The sequence below is a fragment of the Tachyglossus aculeatus genome, chromosome 7, assembly GCF_015852505.1.
Source record: "Tachyglossus aculeatus isolate mTacAcu1 chromosome 7, mTacAcu1.pri, whole genome shotgun sequence".
Lineage (NCBI taxonomy): Eukaryota > Metazoa > Chordata > Mammalia > Monotremata > Tachyglossidae > Tachyglossus > Tachyglossus aculeatus.
In genome coordinates, this window is record NC_052072.1 from 47,691,993 (window position 1) to 47,714,426 (window position 22,434).

The 22,434-nt window shown below is 43.4% G+C and overlaps 1 protein-coding gene across 1 annotated transcript in view; it reads left to right on the plus strand.

Annotated features, from left to right (window-relative positions):
* The window catches only part of FAM207A (family with sequence similarity 207 member A), a 146,087-nt gene that overhangs the window by 104,401 nt on the left and 19,252 nt on the right, over positions 1 to 22,434 (plus strand). Inside the window, exon 4 of the mRNA XM_038749234.1 lies at positions 11,867 to 12,020. Within this exon, the coding sequence (XP_038605162.1) occupies positions 11,867 to 12,020 (154 nt within the window). The remainder of the gene's footprint in view (positions 1 to 11,866; positions 12,021 to 22,434) is intronic.

The window sequence follows — 22,434 nt, forward strand, 5'->3', positions numbered from 1 at the left end:
AACCCAAGCATGCCCAAGTCTTCATTTTTAATAGTCCCAAAACTATGGTTTTCATTTGATAAAACTTCACATACCTGAACATTTCTATGCTTATAATTTCAATTCACACTCCTAGTCTCCTAAATACTTATGAGACATACTAATATATGTATTACTACACAAATCTTTCTAACAATAGGCTTCTTTTACTGTCAGTCAATAGTATTTACTGAGTGTTCGATGAAGTACTTGTGGGAGTGCAATGCACAGAGTTTTACGACTGCTTCCCTACAATTAAATGAGTTTTTCTTCAAGCCTAGATGTGCAGTTCACAGTACTAAGAAAAGGAACAGCGACTCATACTTGAATAGATCATTCTTGCAAGCCCAGGACTTTAATAGTACCGGATTCCACCCCCACAAGTCAGCTGAGCACCCATTTCCAAACTTTTCCCATCCTCCACGGTAAGAGCAGCTAGAACTGTGGTACCAATCTATTTAAGACTTGAGCACAAAAATATTTACTCTGCAATCCTAGATAAATTTTTGAGATGCTTTCCCTCTCTACTGAAGCATGAAGGCAAATCACAACCTCTCCAGAATTCTCATTTAATAGAAAGTCGAAAGAACATACCTCACTCGGGACAAAGACAAAATGCCTTGATAACATTGAAAATTCAAAAGACTTAAGTTAATGTGAGGTGATCAGATAATGTATTACGTGTTAAACACTAGGGTAGAGACAAGTCCCCATCCCATACTGGGCTCATAATCTAAGCAAAGCCATCCAAGTTTTTTTTTTTTTTGACAGTAGCCTACATGACCAGAAATCCATATGTGTACAGCTATGTTAATTTGATTGAAAATAGTTAAGCACAGCCTTTTGGCTATTCAACATTACAGATTTTTAGCAGTAATAAAAAAAAGTTTAAAAATCACTTTCACCTGTGGACAGCTACAAGCCTAGTGCCAACCATTGGACATTCTGATGAAGTTGTTGAGAACAGAGGTATTAACAGACTCAACTCTTCTCAAGAACAATGGGGAGTATCTCAATTATGACAAAGTCCTAGTGGCCTACAGTTGGAAACAAATTTGCAAAAAATCACAGGTGGGCCACACTGCACAGCAGAGAGAGCTACAGTCGTCCCACACAGCGGATGCTTTTTAGTGAAAGTTAATGTGCTTTCTGCTTTCTTAATCTATAATAATTTCTCCTTCACCATCACAAGCCCGAGTCCCTTGAGCTCAGTCAGCATCTGTCCAGCATTTTACCTCACTTGACAATAGCGGGCAAATGTGCTCCAGCGCTTAGAACAGCGCTTGGCACATAGTAAGCACTTAACAAATGCCATTATTATTATTATTATTCAAGAGGAGGCCGTCCTAGTGACAGCTGATGGAACTTCTAATTTACTGATCAGCAAGCCTCAGGTAACAGAGTGGCGTCAGGGTACTTTTGTCGTTTTACAAGCCGGGTCCGATTGCCTGTCTCCACTTAATTTGTCTCTGGAAGATTACAGGAAGAGAACCAGCACTGCCTCTTGATCCATAAGTGGTGTAACTCTGTGCTTGAGTTTTGCAGTAGAAGTCATCATCATTGCTATTTCCTGAGTGCCTGGGTATAAAGCACTGTACTCCCAAGTTCAGCAGAATCAAGACACCCAGTCAATGTTCTCTGGGAGCTTTTTAGCTAATGGGGTAGACCGAGAAAAAATTACCAAGAATGGAAACGGGAGGAAGATGTTTGACCTTTGGATTCTGTCATTATGAACGTACAGTTTGCCGATTCTCCAGGTTTTGTTCCGCAGGCCTGACTTTAGTCTTTCAGAAGTAGCGAGGCTTAGTGGAGGAGAATAAGGGCCTGCGATTCAAAGGACCTGGAGGATTCCAATGTCATCTCTCCATGACAGACGTAGCGTGGCTCAGTGGAAAGAGCACGGGCTTTGGAGTCAGAAGTCATGGGTTCAAATCCTGGCTCCACCAATTGTCAGCTGACTTTGGGCAAGTCACTTAACTTCTCTGTGCCTCAGCTACCTCATCTGTAAAATGGGGATTAAGACTGTGAGCCCCCCGTGGGACAACCTGATCACCTTCTAACCTCCCCAGCACTTAGAACAGTGCTTTGCACAGAGTAAGCGCTTAATAAATGCTGTGTGATCGTGGGCAAGTCACTTTACTCCTCTTTGACTGTTTCCTCATCCATAAAAGTGGGGAATAAATTCCTGTTCTCCCTCTTTTGTAGACTGTGAACCCCATGTGGACCAGGTACTGTGTCCAACCTGATTAAGTTGTATCTATGAGTACATTGCTTGACACATAAGTGCTTCACAAATGCTATCATTATTATTTATATCATTATTATTATTATTAGCTCAAATCATCCATGCTAACTGTTGAACGAGATCTCTCGCTTTTAAAAAAAGTGAAATGGGACAGAGGGAGAAGATGACTGTCAGCCATTTTTTTTTTTTTACACTTACTAACTGTCCTAGCCTTGAACAGTGGATACAAACATCCTGAGTCTTGCAAATCAGCTCTAGTAGTGTGTAAATAAACTATATCCAGTTGAGTGAATTGACAAGTAAAACTGTCTCCCGTTCTTCTTTCCCTTTTGGAAGGTGTATTTAGAGATAGTGCCGATTAGTCTGGAATCCTGTCATCCTTCACAAGGGAGAGAAAAAGAGGAAGGTAGGATTAGGGAGGGCTGTAGGCCCAGGACTGGGTATTGAGCCGGGTTTTTGGCCGCTTGCTTCCCGAAGGAAGAGTTTCACGGCTAGGGGAATGACCGGGAGGGAATTCCTTGGGTTTCCTGAGTATGGAAACTCCACAGTATGAACTCAGGAGCCAGGCCACTGACATTGCAGAAGCCAGTCCGCTAAGAACCGAGTCCTATTCTAGGCTTGGCGCAGAACAGTCTTCAAAGAAAAATTCCATTTGATCTTCTTCTTCCCCAGCCCCTCTTGAAAGCAGTGCCTGCGTACTGTCAAAAATGAGAGAACTGGAGAAAACGTTTTAAAATCTCTGTGCATGTAAAACTGTATTGCTTGTTTGCTTTATTTAGAATGTAAGTCATGTGAAAAAAGGGACTGTACCTTTTAGAGTGTACACACACCTAGCAATGATATCTTACTTAGATGCCTGCCATATATTCTGAGTCAATTGTAATAGTATTAGCTTTTCCCCTCCAATCTTGTAATACTCCTCTAGTGTGTTAATTTGTTAGCCAGCATCCATGGTGAGAGTTTAATTGTTAGCATCCTCTGCGATTGTTTCCCAACAGTCACACTTCAAGTTCAGTAGCAGTCATTATGAGTTGAAATGAGTGAAATGCCAAAGAGTTGGGATATGCCAGTTATTATTATAATTATTATTTTTTTTTGGTCCTCGGAATTGTAGCTGCGGAGAGTAAGCGCTCAATAAATACGATTGAATGAATAACGCAATGCGGCCCTCCCCCAAATACGGGATGTGCAGCCCACCCCAACAGTCAATCAATCAATCATATTTACTGAGCACTTACTGTGTGCAGAGCACTGCACTAACCGCTTGGGAAGTACAAGTTGGCAACATATAGAGACAGTCCCTACCCAGCAGTGGGCTCACAGTCTAAAGGAGTAGGATGTAGGGGTGGGGTGGGATCAAGGTGAGAGCACAGGGAGCCATCATCATCATCAATCATATTTATTGAGCACTTACTGTGTGCAGAGCACTGTACTAAGCGCTTGGGAAGTACAAGTTGGCAACATATAGAGACAGTCCCTACCCAACAGTGGGCTTACAGTCTAGAAGGCTCAAATCCCAGCTCTGCCACTTGTCAGCTGTGTGACTTTGGGCAAGTCACTTCAGTTCTCTGGGCCTCAGTTCCCTCATCTGTAAAATGGGGATGAAGACTGTGAGCCCCTTGTGAGACAACCTGATTACCTTGTATCTACCCCAGCGCTTAGAACAGTGCTTTGCACATAGTAAGTGCTTAACAAATACCAACATTATCATTATTATTATTATTATTATTCTCTGAGCCTCAGTTACCTCATCTGTAAAATGGGGATCAAGACTGTGAGCCCCACGAGGGGCAACCTGATCACCTTGTATCCTCCCCAGCGCTTAGAACAGTGCTTGGCACATAGTAAGCACTTAACAAATGCTATTATTAGAGAAGCAGCATGGCTCAGTGGAAAGAGCCTGGGCTTGGGAGGTCATGGGTTCAAATCCCGGCTCCACCACTTGTCAGCTGTTTGACTTTGGGCAAGTCACTTAACTTCTCTGTGCCTCAGTTACTTCATTTGTAAAATGGGGATTAAGACTGTGAGCCCCCCCGTGGGACAACCTGATCGCCTTGTATCCTCCCCAGCGCTTAGAAAGGTGCTTTGCACACAGTAAGTGCTTAACAAATGCCATCATTATTATTATTATTATTATTATACCCGTTCCGTCCCTGATAATCACATCCAGCCTATTTTCCTGCTTTCCTGCCTGGGGGAGGAAGCACTATTATCCTACCCAGCACTTAGAACAGTGCTTTGCCATTAGTAAGCACTTAATAAATGCCATTTATTATTATTACCCTCAACCTCTTCACCACTGCCCCTAAAGACTGTTTGGATGCAGGATCCAGAAGTTTCTGCGTGAGTTATGTTTCCTCTTTTGCTCCACTGGCTTTTCCCCTATTTCTCCAAAGCATTGCTTCCTAAAACCGCTCCATGTTGGTTCTCTCCAGAATATGCTAATTTCTGCAGTTTTATCTGCAAGGTAGGTGAACATCGTTCCCATTTTATATAATTATAGTCCGCTACTCCTACCACGTGCTCTGTCTGCATTGTCCTGTGCTCTGTCTGCATTCTCTTATATTTTTGTCTGCCTTTCCTTATCTGCCTCCAAATCCCCCCTTATTCGATATTCTTAAATGGGGAGCACTTTCATCATCATCATCAATCGTATTTATTGAGCGCTTACTGTGTGCAGAGCACTGTACTAAGCGCTTGGAAAGTACAAGTTGGCAACAGATAGAGACAGTCCCTACCGGGCAAGGGATTATGTCTCTATCTCATCCAGGTATTTCTTGCTCAGCACTTAGTACCCTGCCTTGCAGCCAATCAATCATATTTATTAAGCGCTAACTCTGTGCAGAGCACTGTACTAAGCACTTGGGAGAATGCAATGTAACAGAGTTGGGTAGGCATGTTCCCCTCCAACAAGCACCTTGTTAGCACTTAATAAATAATAATAATGGTATTTGTTAAGCATTTACTCTGTGCCAAGCACTTTTCGAAGCACTGGGGGAGAGGTAAGTTCATCAGGTTGTCCCATGTGGGGCTCACAGTCTTAATCCCCATTTTACAGATGAGGTAACTGAGGCCCAGCGAAGTTAAGTGACTTGCCCAAAGTCACAGAGCTGACAAGTGGCAGAGCCGGGATTAGAACCCACAACCTCTGACTCCTAAGCCTGTGCTCTTTCCACTAAGCCACGCTGCATATAAGAGAAATCTCTAAGTCTGAATATGCACCCCATTCTTACGGTGAAAGGTTGTTGCACAATTTCATTTCAGATTTCTACTGCTAATGGTTTGGAGAGGCTGCTGCGAACGTGTGGGGTTTCTTTCATAGTCATCCCATGCCAACAGGCGGGTGTTCATTCCAGTTTTAGATTTACACCTGATCAGCTCCCTAGTTGTCAAATTGTTGTCATAAATCCAAGCCACTAGAGAATATGGAGAAACATTTTTTTTTTCTTTCCCATTAACACTATGGTTTCTTGAGCAATAGTAGCAATCTTGGTTGCTAGGTAGTAAACCATGCTTGGAATGGTTTAGTTTGTGGTTGGATGAAACATTTCAAGGTCTGGCCCTATTGAGTGCTTTACTTTCCAGAGAGCAGCAGAGATTATGTCTTTAAAATGGTTGCAGATTGACATAAATGTTTCTTTTGTAGCAGGTCTCGGTTTTTTTTATAGCTGATGTTATTTCCCTATTGTCTTTAAGATTCCAGGTGGCTTCATTTATTATTAGGGTTAGATTCTTTTCCCATTTGTTTTGGAGTCGTGTGCATCCAGTACTCACAACACTAAAAATTCACATCAAATAGAGCAATTCAGAACTGTTCACCAAATTCCTTGTGTTATTCCTTTCCAGACAAGTTTCAACTCTTAAGGTCCCCTTTCTAGACTGTGAGCCCGCTGTTGGGTAGGGGCCGTCTCTGTATGTTGCCAACTTGTACTTCTCAAGTGCTTAGTACAGTGCTCTGCACACAGTAAACGCTCAATAAATATGAATGAATGAATACGCAATTCTAAACTCTACAAAGTATACGATCCCTAAGCAGCATTACAATAACATCTACACCGATGATTCCTCTGGAAGAATAATGAAAGCTCCTTGTGGGAGGGGAACATATCTACCAAATCGGTTATATTGTACTGTCCCAAGTGCTTAGTACAGAGTTCTACACACAGCAGGCACTCACTAAGTACATTTGAGTAATGGTTTTATTCTAATATACCCACCATCGCTGACTTGAAAATAATGGGACAGGGTTAAGGGATATCAAAAGCACAGATTCACCGGAATCTTGCACTGGCTTCATGTCGGAGGCTAGGGGTGATCCAAAATCAATTCCCAATCCCGGGAGTGAAATAGCTTGACCATTGCACATAATAATAATAATTTTGGTATTTAAGCACTTACTGTATGGAAAGCACTGTTCTAAGCGCTGGGGAGGATACAAGGTGATCAGGTTGTCCCATGTGGGGCTCGCAATCTTAATCCTCATTTTACAGATGAGGTAACTGAGGCACAGAGAAGTTAAGTGAGTTGCCCAAAGTCACACAGCTGACAAGCGGCAGAGGCAGGATTTGAACCCATGACCTTTGACTCCCAAGCCCGGGCTCTTTCCACTGAGCCACGCTTATTTATGGCCTCCCAGCCTGACATAGATTATAGCTCCACCTTCCCCTCAGCTTTTTGAAATCAATAACAACAACAACAGTGATAATAATGGTACTTGTTAAGTGCTTCTGTTTATCTAAGAGGAGCAGCGTGGCTCAGTGGAAAGAGCACGGGCTTGGAAGTCAGAGGTCATGGGTTCGAATCCTGGCTCAGCCACTTGTCAGCTGTGTGACCCTGGGCAAGCCACTTAACTTCTCTGTGCCTGTTACCTCATCTGTAAAATGGGGATGAAGACTGTGAGCCCCACGAGGGACAACCTGATCACCTTGTATCCCCCCCAGTGCTTAGAACAGTGCTTTGCACATAGTAAGCACTTAACAAATACCATCATTATTATTAAGTGCTGGGGTAGATACAAATTAATCAGGTTGGACACAGTCCCTGTCCTACATGGGGCTCACACTCTTAATCCCCATTTTGCAGATGAGGTAACTGAGGCCAGAAAAGTTAAGCGACTTGCCCAGGATCACACAGCAGACATGTGGCAGAGCTGGGATGAGAACCCAGGTCCTTCAGATTCCCAGGCCTGTGTTTTATCCTCTAAGCCACACTGTTTCTCATCCATCAATCAGTCAATCACATTTATTGAACACTTTATGGTGTGCAGAGCACTGCACTAAGCACTTGGGAGAGTCCAATATTGAAACCCCCATTCCCTTGCAGTTTCTCCAGCGATCCACCACCCAGCCTCCACCATGCCCATAACTGGACCTGCTCCTTATTAACGATGGCATTTGTTAAGCGCTTACTATGTACAGAGCACTGTTCTAAGCACTGGGGAGGATACAGGGTGGTCCCACGTGGGGCTCACAGTCTTAATCCCCATTTTCCAGATGAGGTAACTGAGGCCAGAGAAATGAAGTGTCCAAAGTCACACAGCTGACAATTGGCAGAGCCGGGATTTGAACCATGACCTCTGATTCCAACGCCCGGGCTCTTTCCTCTGAGCCACGCTGCTTCTCTTATGCCATTTTGGGTTTTGGGGTTTTTTAATGGTATTTGTTAAGCACTTGCTGTGTGCCAGGGACTCTTTTGAGCTCTTGCTCACTTTATGCACCCCTTCTTTGCTTTGCAGTCCCCCCTCTCCGTCTATCTCAGAGTTGCCAAGGTTTTAAGGATGGGATGGGGACAGGACACCACCCTCTTTCATCCCATCCTAGTCAGACCCTCCCTTTTGTCTAGTATCTCTCTTTTGGCTTTGGAGGTCCAGGGAAGGGCCGGCTTTAGAGCAGGGCAGATAGACTGTAAGCTTCTTGTGGGCAGGGATCACGACTACCAACTCTGTTTTATTTTACCTTCTCTAGCCCTTAGTGCAGTGCTCTGCTCACAGTAAGCTCTCAATAAATACCAGCGATTGATTGATTAGAAGGGCAGATGCCAAGAAGCAGCATGGCATAGGGGATGGAGCCCCGTCTCCGTCTGCAGTCAGTCTGGTAGTGTATCCATAGAGTTTTCTTGGGAAAAATAGGGAAATGGTTTACCATCGCCTCCGTCCGCACAGTAAACTTGAGTCTCTGCCCTCAACTCTCTCGCGTGTCACTGTTGCCCAGCACAGCGGCGTTTTGGACTCGTAGCAGATTGCCTTCCACTGCCCAAGCAAGGAATGGAGTGGGTAGGCCTCCTCTTGACTCTCCCTACCCTAGTCGAGACTGGTAGAGGACTGGAAACTCTCCAGGTGTGACCCTGAGAGGAATGGCACATAGTAAGGGCTTAACAAATACCACAGTTGTTATTTTTTATGACAACTTCCATTTCCATTTTGACCCCACATGGGGCAGGTTCAGTTATGCATGGAAGGACTGAGGACTGGGCCAGGGCTGCAGAGGGTGGGGTGCATTTAGAGGCCAGAAGTTTCAAAGAGCCATGAGGAAAGTGGATTGAACACGGTGGGGCACCATAACCTGGTTGCTTCATCCAGAATTGAAATTTGCCTCGCTGTTGTGGAACCCGAGTGCAGGGGAAAACATACTCTCGTTCCCAGTTCAGTTGATCCAGAGGGTATTGGTTTTGTGCACCGCAATTTCACTGTCAGGTGAATACGTACCGAAGATGAGGAAAACACAGAGCTCTGATCAAATGGCCTTGCTTCTCCGACCCAGCCTACCAGAAATTCCCTCATGCCCTGCAAATAGATTGGTAGATTGAGGGAAGTAATTGTGGTCATCAAAGACAGGCTGAGGATATTGGATTCCAGTTTGCTGCATGTTCATCGATCACCAGGAAGTGTTTGACTTAGTGGAATTCCTCTGTCCTTCATGCCCTTAGTGAAATTGGAATCCGTTCAACATACGCAGATCTCCTGGAGAAGATGAGCTCCATTTGCAAAAAAAGCCAGAAATCAGAACGTTCAAATCCCCATGCTATATAAATCTGCACAGAGGAGTCAGACAGGGCCACACAAGGTCACCAAAGTTGCTTACGGCCTCGCTGGGGTTACTGTTCAAGAAACACAACTGTAAAGAGGGAATCAGTACTGATGGACTGTGAGCCCACTGTTGGGTAGGGACCGTCTCTATATGTTGCCAACTTGTACTTCCCAAGGGCTTAGTACAGTGCTCTGCACACAGTAAGTGCTCAATGAATACGATTGATTGATTGATGGCTAACACTCGCTCTTGGCTGATGACTGGGCTATATTTGGAAATCATGCAGCAGAACTGGAGAGCAATATGCGTGCATATAGATGAATGGCCACCAAATGGAAGGGGATTGAATATTGCCTGGAAGGAGTCATTGAGGTAGGAAGTGGAAAGTTCTGTCTCTGGCCATCAGGATGTGAATTAGGCCAAATGATTTGCTGAACACCATGGGAGGAGGAAAACATCATGGGTCAGTTTTTGTAAACTCCGAATGTTATTACTGGGTGACGGAGCTGCCAGCGAAGAAGAGAGTTTGCCAGGTTAGCCTGCAGTGCTCTATACGGATTAGAACATTGATAGCCACGCACAAGGAGGAAGAGCTAGCTTGAGCTAACCCAGAGACCAGTGGTGTAATTCAGTGGCTTTATTGAGCACTCACTGTGTGCCAAGCGCTGTCCTGAATGTTTCGGAAAGTCCAGCAGCGTTGGTAGACAGGCCCCCTGCCCACAAGGACCTTACAGACTAGAGGGGGAGGCAGCTTCTAATATAAATAAATACAATTTGGATAATTACGGATCTCATATGCAAAATCTCACTTGGAGCCCATTCCAAATGAGGAAAGTAGGAAGCGAGAGACTAACGATACGTGCTATATATGAGGGTGTCCAGGCAGTATCACAAATGGACTCTCCCCTTCTCTCTACCTGAGACAGAAGACCAGCAACGCACCAGGTATACATCTCTTCGGTCCGTGCTGGATGCAGTGACCTCGACAGAGATTAAATTTAATCCAGGTCCCGTATTGAGAACAAAAGTAATGGCTAGGGCAGATTTTCTGACTGTGGGCCCGTTGTTTAGAGTAGGCCCAAGTGTGATTTTAGGTTCAGGATCCTACTCTACTCCTCTAGCTCGCTACAGATTCAGATCAATCAATCAATCAATCAATCAGTTGTATTTATTGAGCGCTTACTGTGTGCAGAGTACTGTACTAAGCGCTTGGGAAGTACAAGTTGGCAACATATAGGGACAGTCCCTACCCAACAGTGGGCTCACAGTCTAAAAGGGGGAGACAGAGAACAAAACCAAACATACTAACAAAATAAAATAAATAGAATAGATATGTACAAGTAAAATAAATAGAGTAATAATTATGTACAAACATATATACAGGTGCTGTGGGGAAGGGAAGGAGGTAAGATGGGGGGATGGAGAGGGGGACGAGGGGGAGAGGAAGGAAGAATCCTCACTGGTGGCAGTACTGCTCAACAGTGAAGATGGGGTAGGGGTGGGCTCGGAAGATTAAAGGGAGAGGCATTGCACCCTTAAATGATTCACCTGTTGAAGTGAAGAGAAGCAGTGTGGCTTAGTGGATAGAGTACAGACTTGGGAGTCAGAAGGACCTGGGTTCTAGTCCTGGCTCTGCCACATGCCTGCTGTGTGACCTTGGACAAGTCACTTCACTTCTCTGTGCCTCAGTTCCTTCATCTGTAAAACGAGGATTAAGACTGTGAGCCTCACGTGGGACAGAAACTATGTCCAACCTGATTATTCATTCATTCATCATCATCATCATCAATCATATTTATTGAGCGTTTACTGTGTGCAGAGCACTGTACTAAACGCTTGGGAAGTACAAGTTGGCAACATATAGAGACAGTCCCTACCGAACAGCGGGCTCACAGTCTAGAAGTCCAATTATCCTGTATCTACCCCAGTGCTTAGAATAGTGCCTGGCACATAGTAAGCGCTTGACAAGTACCGTTAAAAAAAAAAAAGTCAAAGACCCAGTTTTTTCGTTCTCATCTGTAAGTATGTGCTGGTTTTTCTTTTCAGAGCCAATAATAAATTCCTTATTATAGCAAAAAAAAAATCCTCATTGCCTAAAGCTCTGAGCTCGAGATCAAAACTTCTAATTAAAAATTGTGCATTTTGATTAAGGAGAAAAAAAAATCACCAAGAAGAGTTTTGCCTCTCAGACATGGCAAGGTGTTACTGTAAATGGTTGTGAGGAAAAATGAAGGAATAAGAAGTGGTTTTTTTGTTGTTGTTTTCTTTTTTTAAAGGTTGCTTTGACATTGTATTTGCAATAGAGGAAACAGTGATTGACCTCTTAGATGAGCAGTACATCTAAATTAAAATATGCGTGTAGCCTTCTGTGTTTCATTTGGGCTTGAATCAACATCAGGGGAATTTATTAAGATTATCTGCAAATATCAAATACTTGGGTTTTTTTTCCTTCTGCATAATCCCTCCAGATTGCTTGCTCCAATAGTTTAATTCAATGTTCGTGCTCTCTCTCTCTCTTTCTCTTTCTCTCTCTCTATCTGTCTCTCTTTTTCTCCCTCTTTATTTTTCTCTGATTTAGAAATAGAAGCTGTGAAGATGGCTCAACAGAAGCATAAAGCCGCGATGAAGCGGAAAGCCACACCTGTGGTAGGAGATATGCATCCATTAATGGATGCTCTGCCAGAACTCTCGGAACTAATAACCACCAGTAAATCCAGGAAACAGCGTAGAAGGTGAGTGTGCTACGGGGCTGTGTAATGTTCTATATTAAATAATTAACGGCAGAAGCTGGGTGTTACCGTAGATATTGGATTTGGAGTCGGAAGACATGGAGTCTCTTCTCATCTTGCCCACTTATCCTCTTCTGTGACTGATTCGAAGCAGGTACTTCTTTCCCCATCTGTGCACTCCCTTTCAGTGCTTAGAACAGTGCTCTGCACACAGTCAATCAATGGTATTGGTTGAGCATTTACTCTGTGCAGAGCACTGTACTAAGCACTTTGGAGAGTAAAATAGAATTATAGTCAGTGCTTAGTAAATATTATTACTACCACTATTACCTCCCTTTCCCCTGTTTCCCTGCTTGGACATTCATGGGGATGTGGACATAAATTGGATAATTAATTGTGGTGTGTATTAAGCCCTTACTATGTACCAAGACTGTGGTGGATACAAGATAAATCAATGGAATTTATTCAGTGCTTACTGTGTGCAGAGCACTGTATTAAGTGCTTGGAAGATTATGTTAATAATAATAATGGCATTTATTAAGCGCTTACTATGTGCAAAGCTCTGTTCTAAGCGCTGGAGTAGACACATTCCCTGCCCACAATGAGTTTCCAGTCTAGAGAGGGAAACAGGCACTGGTATAAATAAATACTTTATAATGCATAGTTTATAAATAGGTACATAAGTGCTGTGGGGTTGAGGGTGGGGCGAATGCCAAATGCCCAAAGGTCACAATCCAAGGGCAAATAGATCACTGGACTTTCAGTTTAAGAAGATAATGTCTCTAAAGGGTTTTTTTTTTTGTCCTCCAGTAAGAAAGTTGCTAAAAGAAAAGATAGATTATTAGTTATTAGTATTCTCCAATATAGGGACTACTTCTTTGGTTCCTGAGAATGTTTCCAATCCTTCAGAAAAAGGTGAAACAAGGGCAAATAGATCACTGGACTTTCAGTTTAAGAAGATAATGTCTCTAAAGGTTTTTTTTGTCCTCCAGTAATAAAGTTGCTAAAAGAGAAGATAGATTATTAGTTATTAGTATTCTCCAATATAGGGACTACTTCTTTTGTTCCTGAGAATGTTTCCAATCCTTTAGAAAAAGGTGAAGCAAAACTTCTGATTCCTAACCCCACATGGGACAGGGACTGTGTCCAAAGTGATTTGCTTGTGTCCACCCCAGCGCTTAGTACAGTGCTTCGCATATAGTAAGCGCTTAGTAAATACCATGATCATTATTATTGTTATTATATCCTTCGGTGGGTGCAGAGTCTACGGAGTTGCCTCAGGCATCATTAAGACCCCATCGAAGCAATATCATCCTACTCTTTGGCAGCAATCTCACTTAACAGTCTTGGAGTATTGTTGTACTTTAGCACTAATATTCATTACAGCATTCCTGCCCGTAACCTAGTGCTCTGGTTTTTGCCGAACGTGCGCTGTGAGTAGCGTACGACCTCTCTGTGTACCGGACATTCTGCGAATTCCACCGCAGGACCAACGCACAGGATTCCCTTGCTTAAGATGAAGTTCATCCCCCTTCCATCACCTACCCAGCAGGACCTCAAAGCGAGCCTCAAACGATGGTCTCCCATCCACCCCGCGGAGAACAGTGCACGACGATCTAGAACCGGCTTGAGAGAATGGATTCGCGGGACAGAGTTTTTCGCAAAATGTCTCGTTCCTTCCGGGCGCGTTCTCTCTGAGGCACGGAGTGCCATGAGCAGTAGACGGGCAGGGGCATAGTAGGTTGCGACGCGCATCTAAGAATTTAAGTACAAAACCCATTTCCAGCCGACGTGACTGCAGCACACGGTGCCGATTGTGAGTCGTTAGCGCCAGTTGCCAGGGGAGCCGCCGTGGTGACTTCTGTGGTCTTCATCTGCCCTCTGAACCAGCTATTTTCAATTTTCCTGTTGAACACGGGCAGCAGACAAGGCTTCCTCGGTGATGCTTCAGTCAGAAACCGTCACCACAGTTGGCAAAGCCCTTGAGAGAAGCAGCGTGGCGTCCTGGTTAAGACGCAGGCTTTAGGAGTCAGAAGGACCGGGGTTCTAATCCTGCCTGTGCCACTTGTCTGCTGTATAACCTTGGACTTAACTTCCTTGTGCCTCAGTTACCTCATCTGTAAAGGGGAGAGTAGGTCTGCGAGCCCCATGTGGGACAGGGACTGTGTCCAATCTGATATAAATCTGCCCTAGTACCCAGTACAGTGCCTGGCACATATTAAATGCTTAACAAATACTATTTTTTTTAAAAAAAAGAAGGCCCATCGGGCATTCCCTTACTTCTGTCTGTTTCACCTCCCCACAGCCCCTGAACTGTGAACCCACTGCTGGGTAGGGACTTTCTCTATATGTTGCCAACTTGTACTTCCCAAGCACTTAGTACAGTGCTGTGCACACAGTAAGCGCTCAATAAATACGATTGATTGAATTGTGGTGCAGCGTGGGTTGGACTTGGGCAGGGATTTTCAAATAACGTAAAGTAGACCGTACGTTCCTTGAGGGCAGGGAATGGGTCTACCAACCCTGTTAGAGTGTACTCTTCCATGTGCTCCGCGCACAGTAATCACTCAATTAATATGAGTGCTTAATATTAAGAGAAGCAGCGTGGCTCAGTGGCAAGAGCCAGGGCTTGGGAGTCAGAGGTCATGGGTTCTAATTCCGGCTCCGCCACATGTCTGCTGTGTGACCTTGGGCGAGTCACTTAACTTCTCTGAGCCACAGTTGCCTCATCTGTAAAATGGGGATGAAGATTGTGAGCCTCACGTGGGACAACCTGATCACCTTGTATCCCCCCCAGTGCTTAGAACAGTGCTTTGCACATAGTAAGCACTTAACAAATACCATCATTATTATTATTATTACTGATAATAATAATAATTGTGGTATTTTTTAAGCTCTTACTCTGTGCCAAGCACTCTTCTAAGCTCTGACTTAGGAGATAATCGGGTTGGACCCAGTCACTGTCCCACGTGGGGCTCACAGTTACGATCCCCGTTTTACAGATGAGGAAAATGAGGCACAGAAAAGTGAAATGACTTCCCCAAGGTCGCACAGCAGACAAGTGGTGGGGTCAGGATTCGAACCCACGATCCTACGACTCTCAGGCCCGTGTCTGTCCACTACGGCGTAGTAGTAGGCTAGCAGGAAGCAAGAAACATTTATAGCCTGAAAGGCAGCAATCAGGTGAGCAGAGTCAGGGGCTGCGAGGCATGAACAGCGTAAGAACTAAAGTCCGACAGTTCGGTTTGATGTGCTAAAGTGTCAGGACTCAAATCGATGCTGGCAAAGCTATAGATGAAAATGGCTTATATTCCTATTTATTATCAGTAGATATTGACATTTCTCTTTGATCACCTGCACCGTGTTAACTGTTTGTCCATCACTTAAAAATGTATTTTACTTTTAATAATAATAATGTGACTTTAAGTCATTATTATTATTATCCTGATAACCTTGTATGTACACCAGTGTTTAGAGCAGGGCTTGGCACCTAGTAAGCCCTTAACAAATACTATCATTATCATTATTATTATTAATCTGATAACCTTGTATGTGCATATTTTTTACTCTATTTATTTATTTTATTTGTACATATCTATTCTATTTATTTTATTTTGTTAGTATGTTTGGTTTTGTTCTCTGTCTCCCCCTTTTAGACTGTGAGCCCACTGTTGGGTAGGGACTGTCTCTATATGTTGCCAATTTGTACTTCCCAAGCGCTTAGTACAGTGCTCTGCACATAGTAAGCGCTCAATAAATACGATTGATGATGATGATGCACCAGTGTTTAGAGCAGTGCTTGGCACATAGTAAGCCCTTAACAAATACTATCATTATCATTATTATTATTATTATTAACCTGATAACCTTGTATGTACACCAGTGTTTAGAGCAGGGCTTGGCACATAGTAAGCCCTTAACAAATACTATCATTATCATTATTATTATTAACCTGATAACCTTGTATGTACACCAGCGTTTAGAGCAGGGCTTGGCACATAGTAAGCCCTTAACAAATACTATCATTATCATTATTATTAACCTGATAACCTTGTATGTACACGAGCGTTTAGAGCAGGGCTTGGCACATAGTAAGCCCTTAACAAATACTATCATTATCATTATTATTATTATTATTATCAACCTGATAACCTTGTATGTGCACCAGTGTTTAGAGCAGGGCTTGGCACATAGTAAGCCCTTAACAAATACTATCATTATCATTATTATTATTAACCTGATAGCCTTGTATGTGCACCAGTGTTTAGAGCAGTACTTGGCACATAGTAAGCCCTTAACAAATACTATCATTATCATCATTATCATTATTATTATTAACCTGATAACCTTGTATGTGCACCAGTGTTTAGAGCAGTGCTTGGCACATAGTAAGCCCTTAACAAATACTATCATTATCATCATTATTATTATTATTATTAACCTGATAACCTTGTATGTACACCAGCATTTAGAGCAGTGCTTGGCACATAGTAAGCCCTTAACAAATACTATCATTATCATTATCATTGTTATTATTAACCTGATAACCTTGTATATACACCAGTGTTTAGAGCAGGGCTTGGCACATAGTAAGCCCTTAACAAATACTATCATTATCATTATTATTATTATCCTGATAACCCTGTATGTACACCAGCATTTAGAGCAGTGCTTGGCACATAGTAAGCCCTTAACAAATACTATTATTATTATTATTATTATTAACCTGATAACCCTGTATGTACACCAGCGTTTAGAGCAGGGCTTGGCACATAGTAAGCCCTTAACAAATACTATCATTATTATTATTAACCTGATAACCTTGTATGTGCACCAGTGTTTAGAGCAGTGCTTGGCACATAGTAAGCCCTTAACAAATACTATTATTATTATTATTATTATTATTATTATTATTATTATTAACCTGATAACCTTGTATGTACACCAGCTTTTAGAGCAGGGCTTGGCACATAGTAAGCCCTTAACAAATACTATTATTATCATTATTATTATTATTATTAACCTGATAACCTTGTATGTACACCAGTGTTTAGAGCAGGGCTTGGCACATAGTAAGCCCTTAACAAATACTATCATTATCATTATTATTATTATCCTGATAACCCTGTATGTACACCAGCATTTAGAGCAGTGCTTGACACATAGTAAGCCCTTAACAAATACTATTATTATTATTATTATTAACCTGATAACCCTGTCTGTACACCAGCGTTTAGAGCAGTGCTTGGCACATAGTAAGCCCTTAACAAATACTATCATTATCATTATTATTATTATCCTGATAACCCTGTATGTACACCAGCGTTTAGAGCAGTGCTTGACACATAGTAAGCCCTTAACAAATACTATCATTATCATTATTATTATTAACCTGATAACCTTGTACGTACACCAGCGTTTAGAGCAGGGCTTGGCACATAGTAAGCCCTTAACAAATACTATCATTATCATTATTATTACTATTATTTTTAAGGAACCAGTTTCACCCAGGAGCGGTCTCCGGCATAGTCGCTCAGGGACTGTTGTGTCACCCCAAACTAGCTGTGCTTTTACACTTTTCTCTGCTCTAGGGATGTTTTTCAAGGCCTTGGGTTTCTGAGCATTACCCCAAACTGTACCGGAAAGGTGTCATTTCCTTGCTATGCACGTCCTTATCACCGTAAAAGGAAAATGCTGCCATTTCCTGCCCTGAAAGGGGCCTTTTGAATGGGGGGGAAAAAGAATCTCAAGCCCCAGTAGTCCAGTATTAAATGACCTAAGGGACAGTTGGCATTCTTGAAATTGTAGGGCTATGGAAAGCCTCCAAATAAAGTCCTCTGATCCTAAAAGATTTACGGTCATTGATAATTTCACCTCTTCTACTGTAATCTGGGTCTCTTTAATAGGGAAGAAGAGATATTTGGAAGATAGGGAAGAAGAGATATGTTGCCAACTTGTACTTCCCAAGCGCTTAGTACAGTGCTCTGCACACAGTAAACGCTCAATAAATACGATTGAATGAATGAATGGTGGCACTTGTCTTTCTGACACTGGGTAGACTGACTACCAAGTCCAGTTTTTCTTATAATATTGTTATTACTATAACATTTGTTAAGCACATACTCTGTTTCAAGCACTGTTTTAAGCGCTAGGGTAGTTAATCAGGTTGGACACAGCCCTTGTCCCACTTGGGGCTCCCAATCTAAGGTATTGCATCCCATTTTACACTTGAGGAAACTGAGGCCCAGAGAAGTGACGCGACTTGCCCAAGGTCACACAGCCAGTAAGCTTCTAGACTGTGAGCCCGTTGTTGGGTAGGGAACGTCTCTATATGTTGCCAACTTGTGCTTCCCAAGCGCTTAGGACAGTGCTCTGCAGGCCATAAGCGCTCAATAAATACGATTGAATGAATGAATGAATGGATTAGGTCCTCTTATTTTCCACTGTAGGCCATGCTGCTTTTCATTTGTTCATCCTTTTGTGGAGAAAGACTAGGGATGCGTATTATGTAATCCCATCAATCAGTTGATTATTGGGAACTTAATGCGGGCAGAGCACTGTACTAAGCGCCTGGGAGAGTACAGTGCAGTCAAGTCGGTAGACAAATTGAGTTTACAGTCTACATCAGGGATTGAGAGAGATGCTAGACCAAACTCAGGGGTTTAGACTCCAGCTAAGGAGAGCCAGTTTGGACTAATGTTTGGTTTTGTTGTCTGTCTCCCCCTTCTAGACTGTGAGCCCACTGTTGGGTAGGGACCGTCTCTATCTGTTGCCAACTTGGACTTCCCAAGCGCTTAGTACAGTGCTCTGCACACAGTAAGCGCTCAATAAATACGATTGATTGATTGATTAACAGGTAGACCACTGGGATCTCCCCCTTTTAGACTGTGAGCCCACTGTTGGGTAGGGACTGTCTCTATATGTTGCCAGTTTGTACTTCCCAAGCGCTTAGTACAGTGCTCTGCACATAGTAAGCGCTCAATAAATACGATTGATGATGATGATGACCAGAGAACGAGAAAGATGTGGGTCCCCAACTCAGCATTCGTTCGTTCTGCTACGTGACTCCGGGCTAATCGTTCTTACACTATAATTTTCCCCCTCTGAAAAATGTTTCAAGCACCTCTTTGAAGAAGGATGGTTTGCGTGCGAGTGTCTGCCCACCCCGTCCCCAGTTCCATTTGTAGGCCCTCTGGATGAGCTGATATTTCCAAGAATCCTGTGGGGGGTTTTCGATGGTTGTTGAATTTTTTTATGGTAAATGTTAAGTGCTTACTATGTATCAGGCACTGTTCTAAGCACTGGGGTAGATATAATAATAATAATAATAATAATAATAATAATAATGATGATGGTATTTGTTAAGCGCTTACTATGTGCCAAACACTGTTCTATGCACTGGGGGAGTTACAAGGTGATCAGGTTGTCCCACGTGGGGCTCACAGTCTTCATCCCCATGTTACAGATGAGGTAACTGAGGCCCAGAGAAGTGACTTGCCCAAAGTCACACAGCTCAGTGGCAGAGCCAGAATTAGAACCCACGACCTCTGACTCCCAAGCCCGAGCTCTTTCCACTGAGCCATGCTGCTTCCCCAGTACAGTCACTGTCCCACATGGGGCTCACAGTCTAAGTAAACAGCGTGGCGCAGTGGAAAGAGCTCGGGCTTTGGAGTCAGAGGTCATGGGTTCAAATCCCGGCTCCACCAATTGTTAGCTGTGTGACTTTGGGCAAGTCACTTCACTTCTCTGGGCCTCAGTTACTGCATCTGTAAAATGGGGATTAAGACTGTGACCCCCCCCCCCCCCCCCACCATGGGACAACCTGATCACCTTGTAACCTCCCCAGCGCTTAGTACAGTGCTTTGCACATCATAGCACTTAATAAATGCCATTATTATTAAGTAGGAGGGAGAATAGTCCCTATTTTTCAGTTGAGGAAAGTGAAGCACAGAAAATCAATCAATCAATCGTATTTATTGAGCGCTTACTGTGTGCAGAGCACTGTACTAAGCGCTTGGGAAGTACAAGTTGGCAACATATAGAGACTTGCCCACCATCACACAGCAGGCAAGTGGCAGAGGTGGGATTAGAATCCAGGTCCTCCGGCTCTCAGGCCCGTGTTCTTTTCACTAGGCCACGTCACCTCCCCATTTGCGGGAAGTGGAAACCAGCAGGAAGAATCTTCAAATGTGGAAACATGCATGGATCATTCGATCCTCTGCTCTGCCCCAAGTAAATAGAAAAATCAACTTGGAGGAGGGGTAAGAGACCTGTAATTTTAAATTTATGCTGCTTTGGACCCGAGGCAATTAAGCAGTGGCAAGAGGAACACTGACGTGTTCATTTTTTTATTCCAGGACTCTGGAAAGGTTTTCCTAAGATTGGAATCATTACATAAATGAATGTTAATGCCTCAGTGATTTGTCATGTTATTAATAAAAGATTTGATTCTTCAGGAATTTGATCTCCTGCTGGGCAAGAGAACATTACAAGGCCCTGCTGAGAGCTCACCTCCTCCAGGAGGCCTTCCCAGACTGAGCCCCTTCCTTCCTCTCCCCCTCGTCCCCCTCTCCATTCCCCCATCTTACCTCCTTCCCTTCCCCACAGCACATGTATATATGTATATATGTTTGTACATATTTATTACTCTATTTATTTGTACATATCTATCCTATTTATTTTATTTTGTTAGTATGTTTGGTTTTGTTCTCTGTCTCCCCCTTTTAGACTGTGAGCCCACTGTTGGGTAGGGACTGTCTCTATATGTTGCCAATTTGTACTTCCCAAGCGCTTAGTACAGTGCTCTGCACATAGTAAGCGCTCAATAAATACGATTGATGATGATGATGATGATTACAGAGAAGGTTTTCATTCTGATTTATAATGAATGAAGGCAACAGAGGGTAATGAAATAAGGGTGACACTCATAGCCAGCAAACAGCCCGACAGCATCACACAAGAAGTTGAAACAACTTCTTCCAGCGCTCTTAGGATCTGAAGTAAAACTGTGTAGATGGATCATTTCCATCCAGTTTGCTCTCCTATGGTATGTTTTACGGACCAACTGGTAGTTTCAAGGAAATTTGAAAATTCGACCCTTAAGAATCATTGTGTTTGCATCGGATGTATTTTCTGGAGTCTGCACTAAGTGCTTGAAAGAGTACAGTATAACAGTAAATGCACACATTCCCTAACCACGATGAGCTTGCAGTCTAGAGGAGGTGACAGGCATTAGTGTGAATAAGTAAGTTAGGGTTATAGACATAAGTGCTGTGGGGCTGGGAGGGGAATGAATGAAGGGAGTAAATCAGGGTGACACAGGAGGGAGTGGGAGAAGAGGAAAGGAGGATTTAGTCAGGGAAGGTCTCTTGGAGGAGGTGTGTCTTCAATAAGGCTTGGGGAGGGTGGGGGGAAAGTAATTATCACTGCCCAGCAGCCATTACCCACCCTCAGATCATCATCAATCGTATTTATTGAGCGCTTACTGTGTGCAGAGCACCGTACTAAGCGCTTGGGAAGTACAGATCCCCACCTTTCCTCCGGACCAGCCCCAGCACCGGGGGGCCACCCTGCTCCCACCCTTCCTGGGCCTCTCCCGGACCACCGCTCCACCGCCCTCCCCCCTCCACTGTGGCGGCCACCGCCGCCCCCCTGTTATCACTATAATAATAGTAATAATGGCATTTATTAAGCGTGCAAAGCACCGTTCTAAGCGCTGGGGATGTTACAAGGTGATCAGGTTGTCCCACGGGGGGCTCACAGTCTCCATCCCCATTTTACAGATGAAGGAACTGAGGCCCAGAGAAGTTAAGTGACTTGCCCAAAGTCACCCAGCTGACAAGTGCTTAGAGCAGTGCTCCGCACATATTAAGTGTTTAACAAATGCCATCATTAAGTGGCAGAGCCGGGATTTGAACCCATGACCTCAGACTCCAAAGCCCGGGGTCGTTCCGCTGAGCCACGCTGCTTCTATAGGGATCGTTGACATATAAATTGGGATGCTGATTTCCTAAGACTTTTATCCGCTCCTGGATCTTCTTCCCTGACTGAAATTATAATCTTTTCTGTCTGACTTCACCTTAATTTCTGGGGAAATAATTGTAACTGTTAAAGGTGAGTGAGACCAGTGGCCTTGAACAATTAGGACTGTCTGCTAAGCTCAGTGTTAGCATTTATTAATCACTTCCTATTTAACATCCGCAGGAAACATATGGATAAACCCTATATTTGGGGGTTAGAAATGAGACTATCAATTCCTTTTGGGCAGGAAATGCATCTTGGGCTTTATTTCTAGACTGTGAGCCCACTGTTGGGTAGGGACTGTCTCTGTATGTTGCCAACTCGTACTTCCCAAGCGCTTAGTACAGTGCTCTGCACACAGTAAGCACTCAATAAATACGATTGATTGATTGATTGG